The sequence below is a fragment of the Hylobates moloch genome, unplaced genomic scaffold, assembly GCF_009828535.3.
Source record: "Hylobates moloch isolate HMO894 unplaced genomic scaffold, HMol_V3 SCAFFOLD_11, whole genome shotgun sequence".
In the NCBI taxonomy this organism is placed as follows: Eukaryota; Metazoa; Chordata; class Mammalia; order Primates; family Hylobatidae; genus Hylobates; species Hylobates moloch.
Genome location: NW_026652286.1, coordinates 48,531,861 through 48,554,523, shown reverse-complemented (window position 1 = coordinate 48,554,523; position 22,663 = coordinate 48,531,861). Strand labels below are relative to the sequence as shown.

The 22,663-nt window shown below is 38.6% G+C and overlaps 1 protein-coding gene across 13 annotated transcripts in view; it reads right to left on the bottom strand.

Moving 5' to 3' along the window:
- The window catches only part of EMSY (EMSY transcriptional repressor, BRCA2 interacting), a 108,267-nt gene that overhangs the window by 38,268 nt on the left and 47,336 nt on the right, over positions 1–22,663 (bottom strand). For all 13 annotated transcript variants that reach the window (XM_032166971.2, XM_032166966.2, XM_032166972.2 and 10 more), the window contains 2 exons: positions 17,548–17,802; positions 945–1,094 (listed from right to left, as the gene is read on the bottom strand). In XM_032166971.2, coding sequence (XP_032022862.1) covers positions 945–1,094; positions 17,548–17,802 — 405 coding nt within the window. The remainder of the gene's footprint in view (positions 1–944; positions 1,095–17,547; positions 17,803–22,663) is intronic.

Below are 22,663 nucleotides of genomic sequence, written 5' to 3'. Positions count from 1 at the left end.
ATAATAAAGCCTAAAGGAGACGAAGTGCAATGTTTGTAAAGACCTTTACACACTGGCCAATAAATGACAGCTTATAAGCTTGAGACAAGTATCATTTTACACTATTTAAATTCTGTCATCTAAATACTAGCCATCCTCAAAAAGTTTGGTTAAAGAGTCATACATTTAAAAATAACAGTAATGGCTAATTATAATATTAATAGTGACAACTATTGAGCACTATGCTGGGGACTTTCTACATACCTGATTTCATTTAGTAATTATAATAACGTTATGGCATAGGTATTATTATCCCATTTAAATAAACAAGGAAAAAAACAAAAACAAATAAACAAAGAAAAAGATTTAGAGAGATTAAGTAATCTGCTCAAGGTCACATTTTAGATAGTGTTACTATCCAAAATGTTCAACACTGTCACTTCCTCTAGCATATGCTGGTTGCTTGCCTATCAGGGCAGAATACCATTCTGTGCTTCCCTCAGTCTCAGTAACGCTTACTAAACTGTAATGTAAAATATACTCTACTCAACTTCATCAGAGTGAAATCCTTGTGGGTTGGGACTGTTTTAATTCATTCAGCAAATCCTGACTGAGCACCTACTTATAGACTAGCTCTATATATGTTGTAAATAAAAAGGATATGGTCCCTTACCCTCATAGAGCTTATGGTCCAATAAAAGGAACAATATCAAACAAATCAATATACAACTAGATCCGTAAGAAATTATGGGAAGTGCTATAAAGGAAAAGAACAAAGGATCATCAGAAAGAATAACAAAAGAAAGTTAACGTCAGGGCAGTAGGGGTGTGAGAATCAAGAAAGGCCTCTTTGAAAAACTGTCTCATTAATCTCTATATCCCAAGTGTCAAGCATATTGCTGGTACAGAGAAACTGTTTGATGAATGTATGATGAATAAATGAACTGATGCTCAAGAGAACTTACCAGTAGGAGTGGTTACCAGTTTAGTTGTCATAATTGCACCATTACTGCTAACCACCATAATAGGGGAATTGCTACTGGTGGGTAGAGTTGCTGTCACTGGTTTGGGTAAGATTTTACTTGGTTGAACCTGTTGTGTGATGATTTTAACACCTTTGAAAGAAGAAAGATAAATCTCAGCACAAATTATTTTTAAATACATGTCCCTTATACCAACCCAAGAGGGCAGTAGTCACACACATTCACTCAGTCTTGTCTAAAGAGAAGTTTTTTTTTAATACTGATGAAACTCTAAACTTTTATTCCTCAAATTCCCATCTTTCTTAGTTTATTTCTCATTTCAGAAATGCAACGAAAACACTGCATTAACAAAGTTCATAAAGAAAAACAAATCTTTTGTCTATGATTGTGTTATACAAGAGCTTTCAAACCAAATTATCCACTGGACTTGACTTTACAGGCAAATAATCCTTTCCATACAAATACTTAGGATGAAAGGACTAGCATAAGAGGTCAGAAACAAAAGGTAATGTGCTTTTATGTATCCCCAACTTTGCCAAAATATTCGCACTACTCCTTAAACTTACATAAAAGCTGTTGAAAAATATAAAGACAAAGAACATTTTTTGTTTGAATTTTTTAACTGCCTTCTTTTAAAATAATTTTTAATAGCTCACTTTGTCAAATACAAGATACAAAAAAAGATATATTATTATTCTACCTACACAAAAAATGTGTGTGGACAAGAACTTGAAGGTGATAGGCAAAAATAAAATTAAACTGCTAGGGTGGTGATGTTATGGTTTTGTTTTTTTTACATTTTCTAAATTTTTCTTTATAACGCCATAATTGTTACATTGACTTTCCAAACATAAACATTCTTTTAACCCTTTTCCCATTTAGAAAAAAAAAAGTGTAGCTTGCTGCCTGCATTCATTTAATTTTATATAAACATGCTCTTTGAGGCTGAAACAAATCTGAGTGATTTTCAATATGAAAATAAAATATAAAAACTGTTTTTGAGAACTATGTTAACATCACACATAGGAATGCTAGCTTCTAGGATTTGACATTTTCAGCAGTTGAGAATTACTATATTTTGTAAACAGAAATACCACTACTAAAAACAGAATGCTATAAATAGAATAATGTCTTTTGTTTCCAAAGTCAATATACTAGAGCAATGCAAAAATAATAATCAAAGCAAGGTATTTCCTGGCAAAGTTATCTTGGGGTAAACGCTACAGCTGCAAGCACCACCAGCAAGTATTCTTGGGGTAAATGAGAAAAGGGTTAAAAGAAAATTTCCTACGCCAACTATAAATTTAAATTGGTAGTTAAGGAAGGAAATTTTTGGTAACACTCTTTCCCCACTACTATCTTCACTGAAATAATTCATGAGATAAAATATGTTGTTATAGACAACTAAGAATTATATTACTTTTTGAGATGGTGATTTAGGTTAAGACATTAGGAAGCAAACAGATCAATTTATTTAATAGCCGTAAATAATTTTAAATTTCTTGTAGCCAACAAAGTTGTTAAAATTATGACATCTAAGTATATAATTAGACAAGCTACCTAATCTCTGTGACTCAGTCTCCTCATTCATAAAATAATGATTCTATTAGTATATACCTCACAAGGCTGTTGTTAAGATTAAATAAATCACAACTGTAAAGTTCATAATCAACAGTAAAAATTCAGTAAATAATTATTATGGAAATTTTAAGATTCTGATTATAATAAATCTTAAGCACTGAGGTTTGTGGGGGGAATAATTTCTAGCATTTATTTCATTAGTGAATTACAGTTATTATTATTATTTTGAGATGGAGTCTCACTCTGTCTCCAGGCTGGAGTACAGTGGTGCAATCTCAGCTCACTGCAACCTCCACCTCCTGGGTTTAAGTGATTCTCCTGCCTCAGCCTCCCGAGTAGGTGGGATTACAGGTGCCTGCCATCATGCCCGGCTAATTTTTTTGTATTTTTAGCAGAGACAGGGTTTCACCATGTTGGCCAGGCTGTTTTTGAACTCCTGACCTCAAGTGACCCACCAGCCTTGGCCTCCCAAAGGGATTACAGGTGTGAGCCACCAGACCCGGCCAGAATTAATTAATTCTTAAAGCACATATAAAAAGAAGCTTCTAAAGAAATAACCACACAGAGAAAAAATTAAGATAATCATAAAATGACTTTGCTCAATTATATGCAAATAAGTTAAAATCTGGATCAAATAGGTAATTTTCTAGGAAATTATTACTTATCAATATTGACCCCAGAAAAGAGAAAAAATGTAAATAGACAAATTTCCACAGATAAAAATTTCAGGAGCTGTACCCCTTTGCCAAAAAGTAGCAGGCTCAGATAGTTGCATCGGAGAATTCTACAGTCCCTTAAAAAGAAAGTAATTCCAGTGTACTTAAAGCCATTCCAAATATTGATATCTGGCATGGTGGCATGAGCTCTGCTGGCCCCTTAACCCAGTGAAACTGGTAAAAATTATAAAACAACCACCATTGAAAGGCTCCGGAAATGGTGCCAAGGGCAAATAGTAAATGAAAAAACATCTACTCAAGAAAATCTCAAAAAATTCATTGAGAAAGGCAAGATCTGTGGTATTTAAACCAAGAGCATTTCCTCCTTCCCCACTACTAGCTCAGCAAGGGAGACATTCCATTCCAGATGGCTGCAGTGAAGAACTCGAGATTCCTTCTCTGCCAGCTCCCAGTTGAAAGGTTTTCTTCTCAGGAGAAACGAGACTTCAGATTATATCATCCTGCCCTCAGCTACCTACTGCTAAGGCTAAGTTCTGGGCAAGAGCAGTATGGATGTGAGAGCTCTCTTATTCTGCCCAGCCCCCAGTTTGTGGACAAAGCTCTACCTTGGGCACAGTACCACTGAGTATACTGAAGTACTGATAGCCCTTGCCCTGGCTTGTGAGGCAGTGACTCCACCACCAAGTGAGGCAAGCTGTGAGGACCTCAGGCTGCTCCCCAACCCCTTACCCTGACTCTGTGAGCACTCAGTGCCTAAAGCAGGGGTCTGTCAGAGAAGTCTGTCACTTACCCCACCCTAGATACTTCCTATTTCTGCAAGGTTCCAGTTTCTAAGGTCTGTATCAATGGCATTTTTATTTGTGAATCAATTATTACATTATACTAAATTAATTTTAGGCAAGGTCTTGCTGTGTCACCCAGGGTAGAGTGTAAAGGTGTGATCATGGATCACTGCAGCCTTGAACTCCTAGGCTCAAGCAATCCTCTTGCCCCAACCTTCAGAGTAGCTGGGACTACAAGCATATGCCACCACACTCAGCTAATTTTACTATTTTTGTAGAAATAGGGTCTTGCTTTATAGTCCAGGGTGATCTTGAACCCTGGCTTCAAGCAGTCCCCCTGCCTTGGCCTCCCAAAGATCTGGGATTACAGGCATGAGCCACCAAACCCAGCCAGTTTATTAATTTTTTTATTAGAGACAGCGTCTTGCTCTGTCACCCAGGCTGAAGTGCAGTGGCATGATGACTGTAACCTTGAACTCCTGAGCTAAAGCAATTCTCCCATCTCAGCATCCCAAAGCACTGAGATTATAGGCATGAGCCACTGCACCTGGTCTATATTTTATTTTTTTGAATAGAGAAAGCATTCATTAAAAACTGACCAGTATAAAAAGTTAAGAGTAAATAACTTGTCCTCTTTCCTTGTCCTGTCTAGTTCTCCCTTGCCATTAACGAAAGCTTAGTTTCTTATATACTGTCAGAGTCTCCACAAATACAAGAAAATTTAAATATGGATTCTTATACCTCCCCTCTTTACACACTTGTAAAACATAACACATGCACCTTGCTTTTCCCCCCACCTTTAACAATGTATCTTGGAGATCTTTTTAATATAGTCAGTACATAAAATTAAATTGCTTCTTCATTCTACAGTGATACAGGTATACCTTGTTTTATTACACTTTGCTTTATTGTGCTTCTTAGTACTAGTGGGTTTTTTTGTTTGTCTGTTTGTTTTGGTTTTTGTTTTTTTGAGATGCAGTCTCGCTCTGTTACCCAGGCTGGAGTGTAGTGGCACAATCTTAGTTCACTGCAACCTCCACTTCCTGGGTTCAAGCAATTCTCCCTGCCTCAGCCTCCCGAGTAGCTGGGATTATAGGCACCCACCAACACACCTGGTTTATTTTTGTATTTTTAGTACAGACAGGGTTTCATCATGTTGGCCAGGCTGGTCTTGAACTCCTGACCTCCGGTGATCTGCCCTTCTTGGCCTCCCAAAGTGTTTTTTAAAAACTGAAGGTTTGTGGCAACCCCATGGTGCCGAGTAAGTCTGTAGGCACCATTTTTCCAACAGTGTGCGCCCACATTATGTCTGTGTCACATTTTGATGATTCTCACAATAACTCAAAGTTTTTTCTTATTATTATATCTGTTACTTTAATCGGTGATCAGTGATCTCTGATGTTACTATTATCATTGTTTTGGGCCACCATAAACCATGCTCGTGTAAGATGATGTACTTAATCAATAAATGTTGTGTGTGCTCTGACTGCTTCACAAACTGGACATTCCCCCATCTCTCTCCCTCTCCTTGGGCTTGCTTGTTTCCAAAGACACAACGATATTGAAATTAGGCCAGTTAATAAACTTCATTTCTATGAAGGCCAGGAGAGTGAGGAATCTGCAGAAGAAAAGTTGGAAGCTAGCAGAGGTTGGTTCATGAGGTTTAAAGAAAGAAATCATCTACAGAATGTGAAAGTGCAAAACAAAACAGCAAGTGCTGATGGAGAAGCTGCAGCAAGTTATCCAGTAGATATACCTAAGATCATTCATGAAGGTGGCTATACTAAACACCAGATTTTCATTATTGGAAGAAGATGCCATCTAGGACTTTCATAGATAAAGAAGTCAATGCCTGGCTTCAAAGCTTCAAAGAACAGACTAACTCTCTTGTTAGGGACTAATGCAGTTGCTGAGTTTAAGTTGAAGCTGATGTTCATTTACCATTCGCAAAATGCTAGGGTCCTTAAAAAGGATGCTAAATCTACTCTGCCTGTGTTCTATAAATGAAACAACAAAGCCTGGATGACACCACATCTGTTCACAGCATGGTTTACTGAATGTTTTAAGCCCACTATTGAGACCTACTGCCCATAAAAAAAAATAAAAGATTCCTTTCAAAATATTACTACCCACTGACAATGCACCTAGTCACCCAAGAGCTCTGATGGAGATGTACAAGATTAATATTGTTTTCATGCCTGCTAACATAACATCCATGTGCAGCCCATGAAACAAGGAATAATTTCAACTTTCAGGTCTTATTAAGAAACAAATTTTAGGCTGGGTGTGGTGGCTCATGCCTGCAGTCCCAGCACTTTGGGAGGCTGTGGCAGGTGGATTGTTTGAGCCCAGGAGTTTGAGACCAGTCTGGGCAACATGGTGAGACCCTGTCTCTACAAAAAATTAAAAAAAAAAAATTAGCCAGGCACGCTGTGGCTCATGCCTGTAGTTTCAGCTACTTGGGAGGCTGAGGTGGGAGGACTGCTTGAGCCAGGAGGTTGAGGCTGCAGTGAACTATGATTGTGTCACTGCATTCCAGCCTGGCTGACAGACTATGTCTCAAAAAAAAAAAAAAGAAAAAGAAAAAGAAGAAAAATGCATTTTGTAAGGCTACAGCTGCCATAATGATTTCTCTAATGGATTTGGGCAAAGTCAATCTTCTGGAAAGGATTCACTGTTCTAGATGCATTCAGAACATTTTTGATTCATGGGAGGAGGTCAAAATATCAACATTAATAGGAGCTTGGAAGAAGTGGATTCCAACCTCTATGGATGACTTTGAGTGGTTCAGGTCTTCAGTGAGAGAAATAACTATCTTATGACAAAACTTGACTAGATGAGGAGTTGCTTCTCATGGATGAGCAACGAATGTGGTTTCTTGAGATGGAATCTTCTAATGAAGTAATAGTGCCCTGTCCTGCGGATGTTGTTGAAATAACAACAAACAATTTAGAGTATTATATAAACTTAGTTGAGAAGGCAATGGCAAGTTTAAAAGATTGACTTCCATTTTCAAAGAAGTTCTACTGTGGGTAAAATGTTGTAAAACAGCATTCCATGCTACAAAGAAATCTTTCACAGAAGGAAAAATCAATCCATGCAGCCAACTTCACTGTTGTCTTACTTTAAGAAAATGCTGTAACCACCCCAACCTTCAGTATCCACCAACCTGACCAGTCAACAGCCATCAACATTGAGACAAGACCCTCCACCAGCAAAAAGATTACACCTCTCTGGAGGCTCAGGTGATCATGAGCATTTTTTAGCAATGAACTATTTTAAATTAAGGTATGTTTTTAGACATAATACAATTACACACATAATAAATGGCAGTATAATATAAACATAACTTTTATATGCACTGGGAAACCAAAACTTTGGTGTGACTTCCTCTGTTGTGATATTTGTTTTATTTCAGTGGTCTGGAACTGAACCTGTAAACTCTACAAAGTATGCCAGAATCGTAATTTATGTAATGAATCCCCTGTAAGGTTGTTTCTAGTCTTTCTTTTTTTAAAATTCAAACAAAACGCAGTGAATAAGCCTATATAGTGTCATTTTGCATGTGTATCTGTAGGATAAATTTCCAGAAGTATGACTGCTATGTCAGTTTTGACAGATACTGCCAAGTTTTCATCTTATCGGGCTTTTTGATTTATTTTCCTACCAGTAATGTACATGAGTCCCAGTTTCCTCACAGTGCCCCCTTCCCACCAGTATATTTTCAAGCAGTTGGATTTTTGCCAATGTGATAGGGGCAGGTGGATGTTATCTCAGTATTTTTTTTATTTTTCATTTCTCTTATTGAGAGTGAATTTGAGAAACTATTCATATCTTTTAGTGCCCTTTGTAATTCACTTTTTGTGTGTTATCTGTATCCACTTTCCACTTTCCTATTGGATCAATTTCTGGGAATTCTTACACTGTCCGGATAATTGGCATTCTGTGCATTTCATAATTTGCAGATTTTTTTCCAGTTTATTTGTCTTTTGACTTTATGGGGTTTTCTGTGCAAAACACTATTTGTTTATATGTAGTTGAATTTATCAGTGTGGTCTTTAATGCTTCCAGATTTTCCATCACAGTTTACAATTTTTGTATTGAAGTCTTTTGGAATTTAAACTGGTATGAGGTTAGACAATACAATATATTGATAACCAAATGTGATTTGAGTCTGTAATTTTCTTTTTTGTGTGCAGTGTTTGCCAGGTTTTTCTTTGAGCATTATGTGTATTTCCAAGAAAGAATTTTGAAAGTTTTTTTAATGCCCTGGAATATTTTTTATATTTAAATTTTATTTATTTATTTAGAGACAAGGTCTCGCTCTGTTGCCCAGGCTTAAGTACATCAGGCAATTCTGCTGCCTTAGCCTCAGCTGAGACTACAAGCATATGCCACCATACCTGGCTAATTTAAAAAAATTTTTTTGTAGAGTTGGGGTCTTGCCATGTTGCCCAGACTAGTGTCGAACATCTGGCCTCAAGTGATTCTCCTGCCTTGGCCTACCAAAGTGTTGGGATTACAGGCGTGAGCCATCGCGCCTGGCCGAATTTTTTTTTCTTAAAGAGCTTTATCAAAATATAATTGACTAAGCATTCAATGAACACATTTAAAATGTACAATGTAATGTTATTTAATATATTCACAGATATGTTCAGCCATCATAACAATTGATTTTAGAGCACTTTACTTCAAAAGGAAACCCCATAATATGATCTAATACTCCTTGCACCCATTCATTCAGTTTCCTACCCCCAGCCCCAAGTAACCACTAATTATTTTCTGTCTGTAGATTTCTGTACTTTGGACTTTGATACGAAAGAAATCATATAATACGTGGTCTTCTGTAACTAGCTTCTTGAACTTAATGTAATCTTTTTGAGGTTCATCCATCTCATAGCATGTATTAGTACTTCATTCTTTTTATGGCCAATTAAAATTCACATTTTGTTTATCTGTTTGTCCACTGATATGAATTTGGATTGTTTCACCTATTGGCTATTACGAATAATGCTGCTGAAAATATGTGTATGCAAGTTTTTTGGTATTCAGTTCTCTTGTGTATATACCCAGGAGTGGAGTCTCAGGATCATATGTTAATTCTTTGTTTAATTTAATTGTTTGATAAACTGACGTGTTTTCCAAAGCAACGGTACCATTTTACATTCCCACCAGCAATGTATGAGGGTTCCTGTTTCTCTACATCCATGCCAACATTTGTTATTCTCTTACACTGATTCTAGGCACTCTGCTTTGTGTAAAGTATATTTCACTGTGATTCGGATGTGTACTTACCTGATAACTAATGATGTTTAGTATGTTTTCATGTGCTTATTGTATCTTTTATACATTTTCCCTGAAGAAATGGCTATTCAGATCCTTTACCCATTTGAAAATTGGGTTATATGTCTATTTACCATTGAGTTGTAAGAGTTTTTATATATATATAAAATATATATATGTAAAATGGTACAGATATATGAGTTTATATATATATAAAATATATATATAATTTATATATATATAAAATATATATATATAATTTATATATATATATAAACTCTTATATATCTGTACCATTTTACATGTACATGTATGGTTTTATTTCTGGTGGTGGGAAGGTAAAATGGTACAGTTGCTTCGGATATGTAATTTGCAAGTATTATTTCCCATTCTCTGAATTGTCTTTTTACTTTCTTGATGGTATCTTTTAAAACACAGCAGTTAGCTGGGCGCAGTGGCTCCTGCCTGTAATCCCAGCACTTTGGGAGGCCAAGGTAGGTGGATCACTTAAGTCAGGAGTTTGAGAGCAGCTTGGCCAACATGGTGAAAACCCATCTCTATAAAAAAAAAAAAAAAAAATTAGCCCAGCGTGATGGTGCGTGCCTGTAATCCCAGCTACTCGGGAGGCTGAAGCAGGAGAACTGCTTCAACCCAGGAGGCGTAAGTTGCAGTGAGCCAAGACCGCGCCACTACACTCTAGCCTGGGTGACAGAGCAAGACTCCATCTCAAATAAATAAATAAATTAAATTAAATACAGCAGTTTTTGATATCTAACTTTTCTATTTTCTTTTTGTTGCTCATGCTTTTATTGTTATATCCAAGAATCCTTTGCCAAATCCAGTATGTTAGAGATTTACCCTAAGTTTTTTTCTAAGAGTTTGATAGTTTTACCTCTAAGTGTAAATGTTTGACTCATTTGAGTTAATTTTGTATACAGTGTGATGTAAGGGTCTCACTTCATTCCTTTGCACGTATCTATTCATTTGTCCCAACAGAATTTGTTAAAAAGACTATTTTTCCCCCATTGAATGATCTTGGCATCTTTGTCAAAAAGCAGTTGACCATAGTTGTATGGTTTTATTTCTGGACTTTCAATTCGGTTCCATTGATCTATATGTCTTATGCCAGTACCATACTGTTTTGATTACCATTGGTTTGTAGTAAATTTTGAAATCAGGAAGCATTTGAGTCCTCTCCTTCTTCCTTTTTTTTTTGAGACCGAGTCTTGCTCTGTCACCCAGGCTGGAGTGCAGTGGTGCGATCTCAGCCCACTGCAACCTCTGCCTCTCAGGTACAAGTGATTCTCCTGCCTCAGCCTCCCGAGTAGCTGGGATTACAGCCACGTACCACCATGGCCAGTTAATTTTTCTATTTTTAGTAGAGACAGGGTTTCACCATGTTGGCCAGTCTGGTCTCGAACTCCTGACCTCAGGTGGTCCACCTGCCTCAGCCCTACAAAGTGCTGGAATTACAGGCGGGAGCCACCATGATGGGGCTCCCGCCTGTGATTTTTACTTCTTTTTTTTTAAAGATTGTTTTGGCTATCCATATTGCTATCAAATTCCATATGAATTTTGGAGTTAGCTTGTCAATTTCTACAAAGAAGACAGCTGAGATTCTTTTTTTTTTTTTTTTTTGAGACGGAGTCTCGCTCTGTCCCCCAGGCTGGAGTGCAGTGGCACGATCTCTGCTCACTGCAAGCTCTGCCTCCCGGGTTCACGCCATTCTCCTGCCTCAGCCTCTCCGAGTAGCTGGGACTACAGGCGCCCGCCACCACGCCCGGCTAATTTTTTTGTATTTTTAGTAGAGACAGGGTTTCACCGTGGTCTCGATCTCCTGACCTCGTGATCCGCCCGCCTTGGCCTCCCAAAGTGCTGGGATTACAAGCGTGAGCCACCGCGCCCGGCAGTCAGCTGAGATTCTGATATAGGTTGCATTGAATCTATAGATTAATTTAAGGAGCACTGTCATCTTAACAATGTTAAATCTTCTGATCTGTGAGCATGGTATGCTTTCCTATTTATTTAGACCTTTAATTTCTTTCAATGTTTTGTAGTTTTCAGAGTATACATTTTGTATTTCTTTTGTTAAATTTATTCCTATTTTGTTCTTTTGGTGCTATTATAAATGGAATTGTTAATTTCACTTTTTAGATTGTATATTGCTAATTTATAGATTTTTGTGCATTGACTTTGTATCCTGCAACCTTTCCAAACTCATGTCTCATTTATTAGTTCTAATATCTTTTAGTGGATTCCTTAATTTTTTTTTTTTAAATAATATAAAGGATCATGTCATCTGCAAATAGGGGTAGAGTTTCTTCTGTTTCAATCTGGATGCTTCTTTTTTTTTTTTAAATAATATAAAGGATCATGTCATCTGTAAATGGGGTAGAGTTTCTTCTGGTTCAATCTGGATGCTTTTTTTTTTTTTTTTTTTTGCCCATTTTCTCTGACTTGAACCTCTGGTATATATTGAATAGAAGTGTCAAGAGCAGACATCACTGTCTTTTTCCTTATTCTTTCTATTCATAGAACTTCTTTTAGTGTCTCTTGTAAGGTGGGTCTGCTAGCAACACATTCTTACAGATTTTGTTTATTTGGTAAAGTCTTCATTTTTGAAAGCTAGCTTTGCTGGATATAGGATTCTTCGTTGGTGGGTTGTTTTTTTTTTTTTTTGCACTTCAAATGTGTTATCCAACTGCCTGCTGGCTTCATTGTTTCCACTGGGAAGTCAGCTCTTAGGTAACTTTATTGCAATTTCCTTGTAAGTGATATGTTGTTTTTCTCTTGCTATGTTCAAGATTTTCTTTTTGTCTTTGAATTTCAGCATTTTTACTGAGATGTGTCTGTTTATGATCTTTGTGTTTATCTTATTTGTAATTTGTTCAGCTTCTTAAACATATCTGTTATTGTTTTCAATAAATTTGGAAAGTTTTCAGCCATTATTTCTTTGAATATTTCTTTTCTTTTCTCTCTTCCCACCTCTGGTACTTCCATTATATGTATGTTGGTGTATTTAATGTCCCACATTTCTCTGAAGCTCTGTTAATTTTTCTTCATTCTTTCTTCTCTTTGTTCTTTAGCTCACGTAACCTCTATTGATCATTTTTCAGATTTGCGAATTCTTTCTTCTGCCAGTTCAGATCTACATGTGAACCCCTCTCGTGCATTTTTTAGTTCAGTGACTTTACTTTTAACCTCCAGATTTTCTGTTTGGCTCTTTCTAAAAACTAATTTCTATCTCTTTATTGATCTTTATTTGATGTAATATTGTCCTCATAGCCTCTTTTACTTCTATAATCATGTTTTTCTTTAGTTCTGTGAACATATTTGTAATGGCTACCTCAAAGTACTTTTCAGTTAAGTCTGACATCTGGTTGCTCTTATAGTTTCTGTTGTTTGTTTGTTTTTCTAATGTATGGGTAATATTTTCCTGTTTCTTTACCTGCCTCCTTATGTCTTTGTTAGATAACAAATTGGACATTTTAGATAATATACATACAGCCCTCTGTATCTGTAACTTCTACATCTTCAGATTCAAGCAACCATCGATCAAAATATTTAGGAAAAAGACAACAAAAATAATAATACAACAGTAAAAAATAATACAAATACAGAAACAATATAGTATAACAGCTACATAGCATTTACATTGTATTAGGTATTATAGGTAATCTAGAGATGATTTAAAGTATACAGGAGGGTGTGCATAGGTTTCATAAATACTATACCATTTTTTATAAAAGACTGGAACATCCACAGATTTGAGTACCAACAGGGTCCTGGAAGCAATCTTCCATGGATACTGAGGGATGACCATGCAGTACCTGGGTACTGGTCTCCCCTCACCAGGGATTTGTTATTGTTATTTGCATAGTTATTTGTTTAGTGATGGGATCAGTTATTTTAGTGAAGTCTTTTTATTCCCTCTCCAGCCCATGCTCCTTCATCTAAGCATCTGATATTACTCCTCATGGAGGCACTGCTCTGGGTATACTTATAGTCACTTTGGGATGACAGTGGTATTAGTTTGGCTTTTTTCTGTTCTTTCCTTGACCACACCCAGCTGTTAAACTCTATTAACTGCTGGCTGATTGCTCTGTTGTTTTCAAGAAAGCTTTGGAGCATACGTTACTCTGTAATTCGAATTTTGGCTCCTTTGAAGGAATAGTTTCTGGGGTTCACTTTTGATATTTCTTCTAACCTCATGAAGGCTCTTCCCAGCTTTTATATTATCTGCTTCTTCCCTATAAACTATCTGCAGTCTAGACTATATGTTCATTACATCCATGAATCTCCTTCTGGTTGCCTTTCACCACTTCCTTCACTGTTCTTGAGAATGCCCTTAGTCTTGAACTTCTCCATGCTCTGGTATAAATGGAGTTAGTTCCTTTGGGAAGAGATTAGGAGCTATCTGTTTTATGAATCATTTCTATTCTTTGGCAAAGTCTCTGAGCCAGTAACATTAAGTATTATATTAACATTAAGTAACATTAAGTATTATATTAAGTAACATTAGATATGGTGAAATCTCCCTTTTTTACTAGAAAGATAAAATTATTTCAAATATAGAGTAATTTGCAGTGAAAAGGTCAAATGTGATAAGCGACACAGTGTTTTTTTTTTTATTGTTTTGGGTTTGGTTTTTTTTTTTTTTTTGAGATAGGCTCTCACTCTGTAGCCCATGCTGGGGTGCAGTGGTGTAATCAGAGCTCACTGCAACCTCAAACTTCTGGGCTCAAGCAATCTTCCTGTTCCCTCCCAAGTACCTAGGACTACAGGCACATGCTGCCATTCCTAGCTAATTTTTAAATTTTTTTGTAGCGACCAAAAAATGGTCTCTACAAAAGGGTAGAGGTCTTGTTATATTGCCCAGGCTGGTCTCAAACTCCTGGCCTCACATGGCCAAAACATGTATATTGTAATATCATAAGCAAACACTAAGAAAACAGAACAAAACAATATACTTTAAAATAATACATATATAAGTCAAGATGAAACCCTACAAATTCTTCAAGTAAACTACAAATAGGCAATAAAAAAGAAACAAAAAATGAAAGAAACAAACAAAATAAAATGGCACATGTAACCACTACCATATCAACAATTACCTTAAATGTAAATGATCTAAATATATCATTTAAAAGTTAAAGATTGGGGCCAGGCGCAGTGGTTCATGCCTGCAATCCCAGCACTTTGGGAGGCGGAGGCATGCAGATCACAAGGTCAGGAGATTGAGACCATCCTGGATAACACAGTGAAACCCCGTCTCTACTAAAAATACAAAAAATTAGCCGGGTGTGGTGGCAGGCGCCTGTAGTCCCCCCTACTTGGGAGGCTGAGGCAGAAGAATGGTGTGAACCCGGGAGGCGGAGCTTGCAGTGAGCCAAGATAGTGCCCCTGCACTCCAGCCTGGGCGACACAGCAAGACTCCGTCTCAAAAAAAAAAAAAAGCTATAAGATTGGTTGGCCGGATGCAGTGGCTCACACCTGTAATCCTAGCATGTTGGAAGGCTGAGGTGGGCGGATCACTTGAGATCAGCATTCGAGACCAGCCTGGCCAGCATGGTGAAACCCTGTCTCTATTAAAAATACAAAAGTTACCTGGGTGTGGTGGTGTGCACCTGTAATCCCGGCTACCTGGGAGACTGAGGCAGGAGACTCGCTTAAACCCAGGAGGCAGAGGTTGCAGTGAGCCAAGATTGTGCCACTGCACTCCAGCCTGGGTGACAAAGCGAGACTCTGTCTCAAAAACAAAAAAAAAATGTTATTGGCAAAGTTGATATAAAAATATATAACTACACTGTATGCTGTCTACAAGAAACTCACTTCAAATACAATAATATAAGTAGGTTGAAAGTAACAGGATGAGAAAAAAATACACTATGTGAACATGAATAAAAAGAAAATAGGAGTGGCTATATTAATTACAGATAAAGTATACTTTACAAGGCAATAGAACTCACTCCCCTCCAGTCAATATTATGTTCTCTATTACATGCACTAAATATACTAATGCAGGCTAGTTATCATCATTTAGTTTATATGGCAGACTTTACAAGTTAAATTGGAATTAAATTTTAAGAATGGAAATTTTTAAAAATCAGCCTTTATATTTAAAAAAATAGAGAATTAATTGCAGAAAAAAAAAGAACGCTACATAATGAGACAGGATCAACATACCAGGAAGACAATGTTTCTAAATACGTATGCATCAAACAATAGATATATCAAAATATAATACATGTAGCAAAAACTGAGAGAGCTGTTTTCGCAGTACTAGAATCCAACAATTAGTTGGGGACTTTATTACCCCACTCCCATCAACTGATAGAACTACTATGCAGAAAATTCAGCATAGATATAGGAGAACTGAACAACATAATCAACCAACAGAATCTAGTTGATATACATATATAGAATACTCCACCCAACATCATCAGCATAGATATTTTACAAGCACCATGGACCACCCACCAAAGTAAAACGTATTGTGGGTGAAAAAGCAAACCTCAATAAATGTAAAAGAACTGAAATGATACAGAGTGTGTTCTCAGACCATAATGAAATCAAACTAGAAATCAACAGCAAAACAAACAAATCAACCCAGAAAAATCTCCATTAGAAATTAAGCAACACAATTCTAAATAATCCATGGGTCAAATAAGTCTTATACAAAAAATTGAATAAAAATGAAAACAGAACATACTAAAATATGTGGAAGCCAGCTAACATAGTGCCAAGAGAAATTTGTGACCAATGTCTTTACATAGATGGAACTAAATGCTAAGTAATTAGAAAAGAGAGTATGTCTTGAATCAATAATCTAAGTTCCCACCTCAAAAAATTAGAAGAGCAAAATAAACCCAAAGAAAGTAGGACAGAAATAATAAAGATAAAATTAAAAACAGAAAAGCAAAGGAAAAATCAATGAAACAAAAATCTAGTTCTTAAAAAATTCAATAAATTTTTGAATGCAATAAATAGCAAATCTGACAAAGAGAAGATACAAACCACCAATATCAGAAATGAAACAGGACATTAATATCGATCCTATAGCCATTAAACGAATAGTAAGGAACTACTACAAGCAAATTTACACGCAAAAATTTGACAACTTAGAAGAAATGGATCAATTCCTCAAAACCACAAACTACCAAAACCAAGATGAAACAGATAATCTGAAAAGTCCCATAACTAATAAAGAAATGGAATTCATCAATTAAAAGCTTCTAAAAACAGAACTCTCTGGGCCCAGATGGCTTCATTGGAGAATTCTACTGAACATTTAAAGAATTAACATCAATCTTACACAGTCTTTTCCAAAAAGTAGAAAGGAAATAAATAATTCCAAACTCATTTTATGAGGCCAGTATTATCCTGACCAAAATCAGACAAAGGCAGTATAAAATAAGAATACTACAGACCAAAATGTCTCATGAATAGAGAGACAAATTGAATCCAGTAATGTATTTTTAAAAATTATATATCATGACCAAGTGGGATTTATTTCAAATATGCAAGGCTGGTTTAACAGAAAATCAATCAATATAATCCAGCATATCAATAGACTAAACAAGAAAAAACTTAATTGAACAGAAAAAGCACTTGACAAAATCCAACACTCATTCATGATAAAAACTCCCCAAAAACTAGTAGCAGAAGTGCACTCCGTCAACCTGATAAAGAGCATCTATAAAAAGCCTACAGCTGGTATTGTACTTAATGGTGAAAAACTGAATGTTTTCTCCTTAAGATAGGAACAAAGCAAGGATGTCTACTTTCCTCACTCTTATTCATTCAGCATAGTATTGGAAGTTCTTGACAATAAAATAAAACAAGAAAAAGAAATAAACAGCAATTGATTGGAAAGGAAGAAACAAAACTGTCCCTATTTATAGATGACATAGTTGCGTATACAGAAAATCCCAAGGAATCTATGTAAATACTCTGAGAACAAGTGAGTTCAGCAAGGTCAAAGGATACAAGATCAACACTAATTTTATATACTAACAAAAAACATGTAGACATTGAAATTAAAATCATAATACCAATTATAATCACAACAAGAAAATGAAATGCTTAGGTACAAATCTAACAAAACATATACAGAATCTATATGCTGAAAGCTGTAAAACATTGATGAAAAAGTCAAAGACCTAAATAAATGAAGAGACATACAATGTTCATGGACGGGAAGACTAAAAAAACTGGTAAATAAAGAAGAATTACCATATCTTATAAACATTTTCCAGTTACCTGATTCCTGTTTGATTTGGATGGTAGGTTTAATACCAGGTGGCAAAGGAGACTGCTGAGGCTGTTGCTGATGAGATACTGGAGAAGGCTGGGCCACTTGCTGCTGTGTCTGCTGTTGCACTTGATATAACTGCTGCTTAGGAGACTGTTGATGTTGTTTAGGGAACTGTGCAAGAATCTGAGTTGGGGCACTCATTAAGCTTTTGGGAGAAGGAAGTCTGGTTGATGCCATTTTGATTGCTGATGTAGATACACCTGTAGAAAAGGAGTAAGGGAAAAGAGAATTTGATAGGAAAGCAAAATTAAAGTTACTTCTGGTTATTATAGTAGATAATAGTTTAAAGAATAGGGAAATCAACAAAAAGTACAATTTATTGAGCACCTACTAAGTGTCAGATAAAATGTGTGGCACCTTACATATTTGATATCTAGTCTTCAAACTCTTCAAGGGAGGTAACCATTGTTCTCAGATTTTAAAAATGAACTGATTTTCCCTTGGTGAAGAGTAAGAATGAAAGAAACAAATTATCAGACAGGATGTTCCCAGACCTGTCTCTTAATAGATTTTCTATTAGAAAATGTAGGTTCTCAGTGTGAATAATATAAGAACAAAGCAATTTTATTAATTTTTGAATCTTATTTATATGTTATATATTTTTCAAATATTATTTTTCAGGTTCTAATCAGCCAATTTAAACAGTATCCATGAAATAACTCACATTCATCTTTTGAACAAGATAAAGTAATTTCCTTTTCTCTGAGAATGGTGAAGAGGAAAAAAAATTTTTAATAAAAACAGAAAAAGTCATATCCTAAGAACTCCAAATCATTAATCAAATGAAAAGTTGTAAATTGGCATACTCAACATATCCACAGCAAAAAGATTCTGATTATATGAGGTTCTTCTCAGTGGGATTCTAATATTAGCAAGCATACATAGGTAAGGAGTACTAGTAACTTTCACTAAAGATGTATGAGTTTCAGATATTCTTCCCTCTCGCAGGTTTTTCATCTGTAATTTTTCTGAATTCATCAACTATCTAAAAGGACTATTATCCATCAATAAATTAATATGCCTGAGAGAACCTGGAATATAACTCATCATATTAACTTTTTAAGCAGGCTGAAACAATAAAAAGAAACTAATAGCCTAATTCTCAAGTACTTAGGATGTTTTTTCACACCTTTCTCTACCACATCCTCACCATGACAAATACACTGTATTACAGAAAAGGTTTTAAATAATATCACGTTCTTATGTAAAATGTCTCTAGAGAATGATAAAGATGGAGGATAAAACTTGGGAAGTCACTACGACTCTCTAGACCTCAGCATCCTCATTTGTTGAATTTTTCCTTGCCCTGTGTCTCTAAGAGCTGCTGTGCAGATCAAGATCAATCACAGACTGAGAGACACTTTGAGACAAGAAGGCTGGGCGCAGTGGCTCACGCCTGTAATCCCAACACTTTGGGAGGCTGAGGCAGGCGTATCATCTGAAGTCAGGAGTTTAAGACCAGCCTGGCCAACATAGTGAAACACCATCTCTACTAAAAATACAAAAATTAGCCAGGCACGGTGGCACGCACCTGTAATCCCAGCTACTCGGGAAGGTGAGGCAGGAGAATCACTTGAACCTGGCAGGCGGAGGTTGCAGTGAACCGAGATGGCGTTACTGCACTCCAGCCTGGGTGACAGAAGAAAAGGAAAGGAAGGAAAGGAAGGAAGGAAAGGAAGGAAGGAAAGGAAGGAAGGAAGGAAGGAAGGGAGGGAGGGAGGGAGGGAGGGAGGGAGGAAGGGAGGGAGAGAGGGAGGGCAGGCAGGCAGGCAAGGTAGTCAGAATCACCTGGAAGGCTTACTTCCATTACTTACATAGTTCCTCACTCCTTCCTGAATACTAGTAACATGTATGTTCTGTATTGCTTGGTTGTGCTGAACTAGACTATCTCTGGAGCCTCTTTCAGTGCCAACATTTTATGAGTCAATGAATATAAAGTTATCCAAGTGAAAGATATTTTTATACTACCTAAAGCATTAAACTTTATATGGCACACATAATGTATGGTCTTATAGTAAATGAAGATAATCATGTACATGGGTAACTCCCTAACTAAACTATTGTCACGGGATCTCTGGGGTGTCACTTTGTCAGCCAGAAACGTCTGTGGCCGGCGGCACCTTCTACCTGAGTATTGCCTGTGCCCACTGGGCTCGTTCTGCCCACTTGTCCCTGCAGGCGGTGCCTGGCTCATGCTACCGGCCCAGATCCCACACCTGTCAACAGTGAGCCAGGTGCAGATGCCAGCTGCTGCAGTGGGGCGGCCAGCTCCAGGCACTGGCAGAGATGCCAGCTACATGAGAGGCTGCGGCTGGACCAGACGTACCGCACACAGCTTCTGCTGTGGGCATCCGCATCTGAACGAGAACACAGTGACGCCCGAAAGCTTGGAGACACCAGAACCACAGAGTCCCAAAGAGGGTATCAGAGCCCAGGCTTGGGGAGCCCCTAGGTCTGGGCTCCCCGAAGGGCTGCAGCTCTTCTCTCCTCCTTGTCACTGGTAACATGGGGAGCAGGGGAACATGTTTCAGCCCTGCTTGTTACAGCTCTTTCAGTCCCGGCATTTGGCGGGTCCCCAGTTCTTGCCTCGCATCCAGGAAGAATGAAGTACTCGGACAACTGGATGGTAAGCAAGGCGGAGAGGAGCTTCACTGAGCAACAGAACAGCTCTCAGGAGATCCAAAGCGAGTAGCTCCTTTCTACAAGAAGGTCTCCTGAACGAGTGTTCAGCTTTCAGCAGAGAGAAGACCCACAGTGGGTAGCTCCTTTCCACAGGCAGGTCTTCCTCACGTCTGTTGGAGTCTGGCTGTGTCAGGGGTTTTCATGGGTTCAGTAGTGAGAAAGTGCATGCTAATTGGTCCATGGGTGGCCAATGGACCGGAAAAAGCCCTGTAACTTCTCACACCACTCTCGACTCCACCTGAAACTGACAGCCCAGATCCCATGCTTCAGGCCATCCCTGGTTTGAGGGTGGGACCTCACCAGGACCCGCCCCTTTCCACTCAGGAGCCTGTCTGCCTCCTGCTGCCATCAATCACAGAGCCCAGGCTGTTCCGGGAAGGGGCGCCTGCAGGCCCGCATCAACCCACCCTCGACCCCCTTTGGCCTCCTTCCCGTGCTCATTGGCACCCAAAGTCTGGGGGGGAATGTTCAGGCGGCAGGGGGCTGGCACGTCAGTGCCACCCCAAGTGGTGTGCACCCAGCTGGGTGGTAACAGCACCCAGGCTAGGCCTCAACTTTGCTCTGAAACCGGAGCAGACAGCAGGAGCAGGCACTTCGGAGACTGCAAGGGAAGGGGGGGCTTCCCTGGCCCCTGAGAGCACAGGGATGCCCAGGTCTGCGTGGGGAGGTGACCCACAGTGGGTAGCTCCTTTCCACAGGCAGGTTTTCCCCAGTCTGTTGGAGTCTGGCTAAGTCCAGGGTTTTCATGGGCTCAGCAGGGAGGAAGTGCATGCTGATTGGTCCATGGGTGGCCATGGGCGGGCCAGAAAAAGCCCTGTTAACTTCTCACTCCACCTGAGTGTGTGCTAGGTAGCTCACACTCATGGAAGCCCACTTTATCCCACTTAGGTTCTAAGTCTGAGGACTTCACCTGGAGTCCACTGCACCCACTGGAGCTGCACCCAGGAGGGCAGGGCTCCTGCCCTGCCAACTCAGAAGAGAGTAGGGTTCCTATCTGTTCCTGGCTCCCTGTGGGCTCTGTGGAATGGGCAGCCCTGGCGACGCCTCCCCCACTGCAGCATCTCTGCAGCAGCTACCAGATGGGCCACCACTGCCATCACTATGATTTCCATATACTTTTATACAGGAAAAGTATCTGATGTGAAAGCATTCAGGATGCTTGTATTTATTTTTGTAATCAGAGAATTGTATTTATTTTATTTATTTATTTATGAGATGGAGTCTCACTCTGTGGCCCAGGCTGGAGTGCAGTGGCATGATCTCAACTCACTGCAACCTCTGCCTCCCGGTTCAAGCGATTCTCCTGCCTCAGACTCCCGATCAGCTGGGATTACAGGCACGCACCACCATGTATGGCTAATTTTTGTATTTTTAGTAGAGTAGAGGTTTCACCATTTTGGCCAGGTTGCTCTCAAACTCCTGACCTCAAGTGATCCGCTGGCCTTGGCCTCCCAAAGTGCTGGGATTATAGGCATGAGCCACTGTGCCCAACCAGAAGTGTATTTAAATCCGTGTCTTCAACACATAAAAACATAATAGCTGTATGACCTGATTAAAGTACTTAATCTTTCTGAATATTTATTTATTCAATAAAAACTTGAGTACATACTTTATGCTAGATCCTGGGAAAACTATTTTGTATCCATGGAACAGTCCCTACCTTAAGAAAGGTCAGAGAAGACAATCAAATGATCACACAAGTCTATCATTACAAACTAATAAATGTTTCGTTTTAACAAGTACAAGGTCTTCTTCCTCTTCCATCCCCCTTAGCTACCCAAACAATTACATACTAAAGCCATCTGGTGGTATAAAGCAGGATGGACAGCTAGGCAGCTAAGCAGAAGAGTGGTCTAGCATGAGGTGTCAGAGCTCACTCTGGAGACTGGCTTACCATGGGAGCCAGAGTAGGAGAAGGAGAGCATCTACACTGAGAAGAGTTCATGGGATAACCCAGCATGTAAAGTTTGAACCTAAGTGGGATAAAGTGGGCTTCCATGAGTGGGAGCTACCTAGCACAGGATCTCAAAGCTTCAGCAGGGTATCCATAGGAAAGGGTGGCTAGGGTGAGTACAGAGTGCAAACTGGGTGAGGGCTTCTGCCTAGGAGGGCCAGCTGGCATGGCTGTCAGAGCTGACCAGGTTGAGATAGGCATCCATGCAAAGGGGTAGCTGAGGGAAGGTGTCAGAACTCAGGCAGGGCTGGACACGGTGGCTCATGCCTATAATCTCAGCACTTTGGGAGGTTAGGCAGGAGGACCACTTGAGGTCAGGAGTTCAAGAGCACCCTGGTCAACATAGCAAGACCCTGTCTCTACAAAAAAACAAACAAAAAAAGTCGAGCATGGCAGCATACACCTGTAGTCCCAGCTACTCAGGA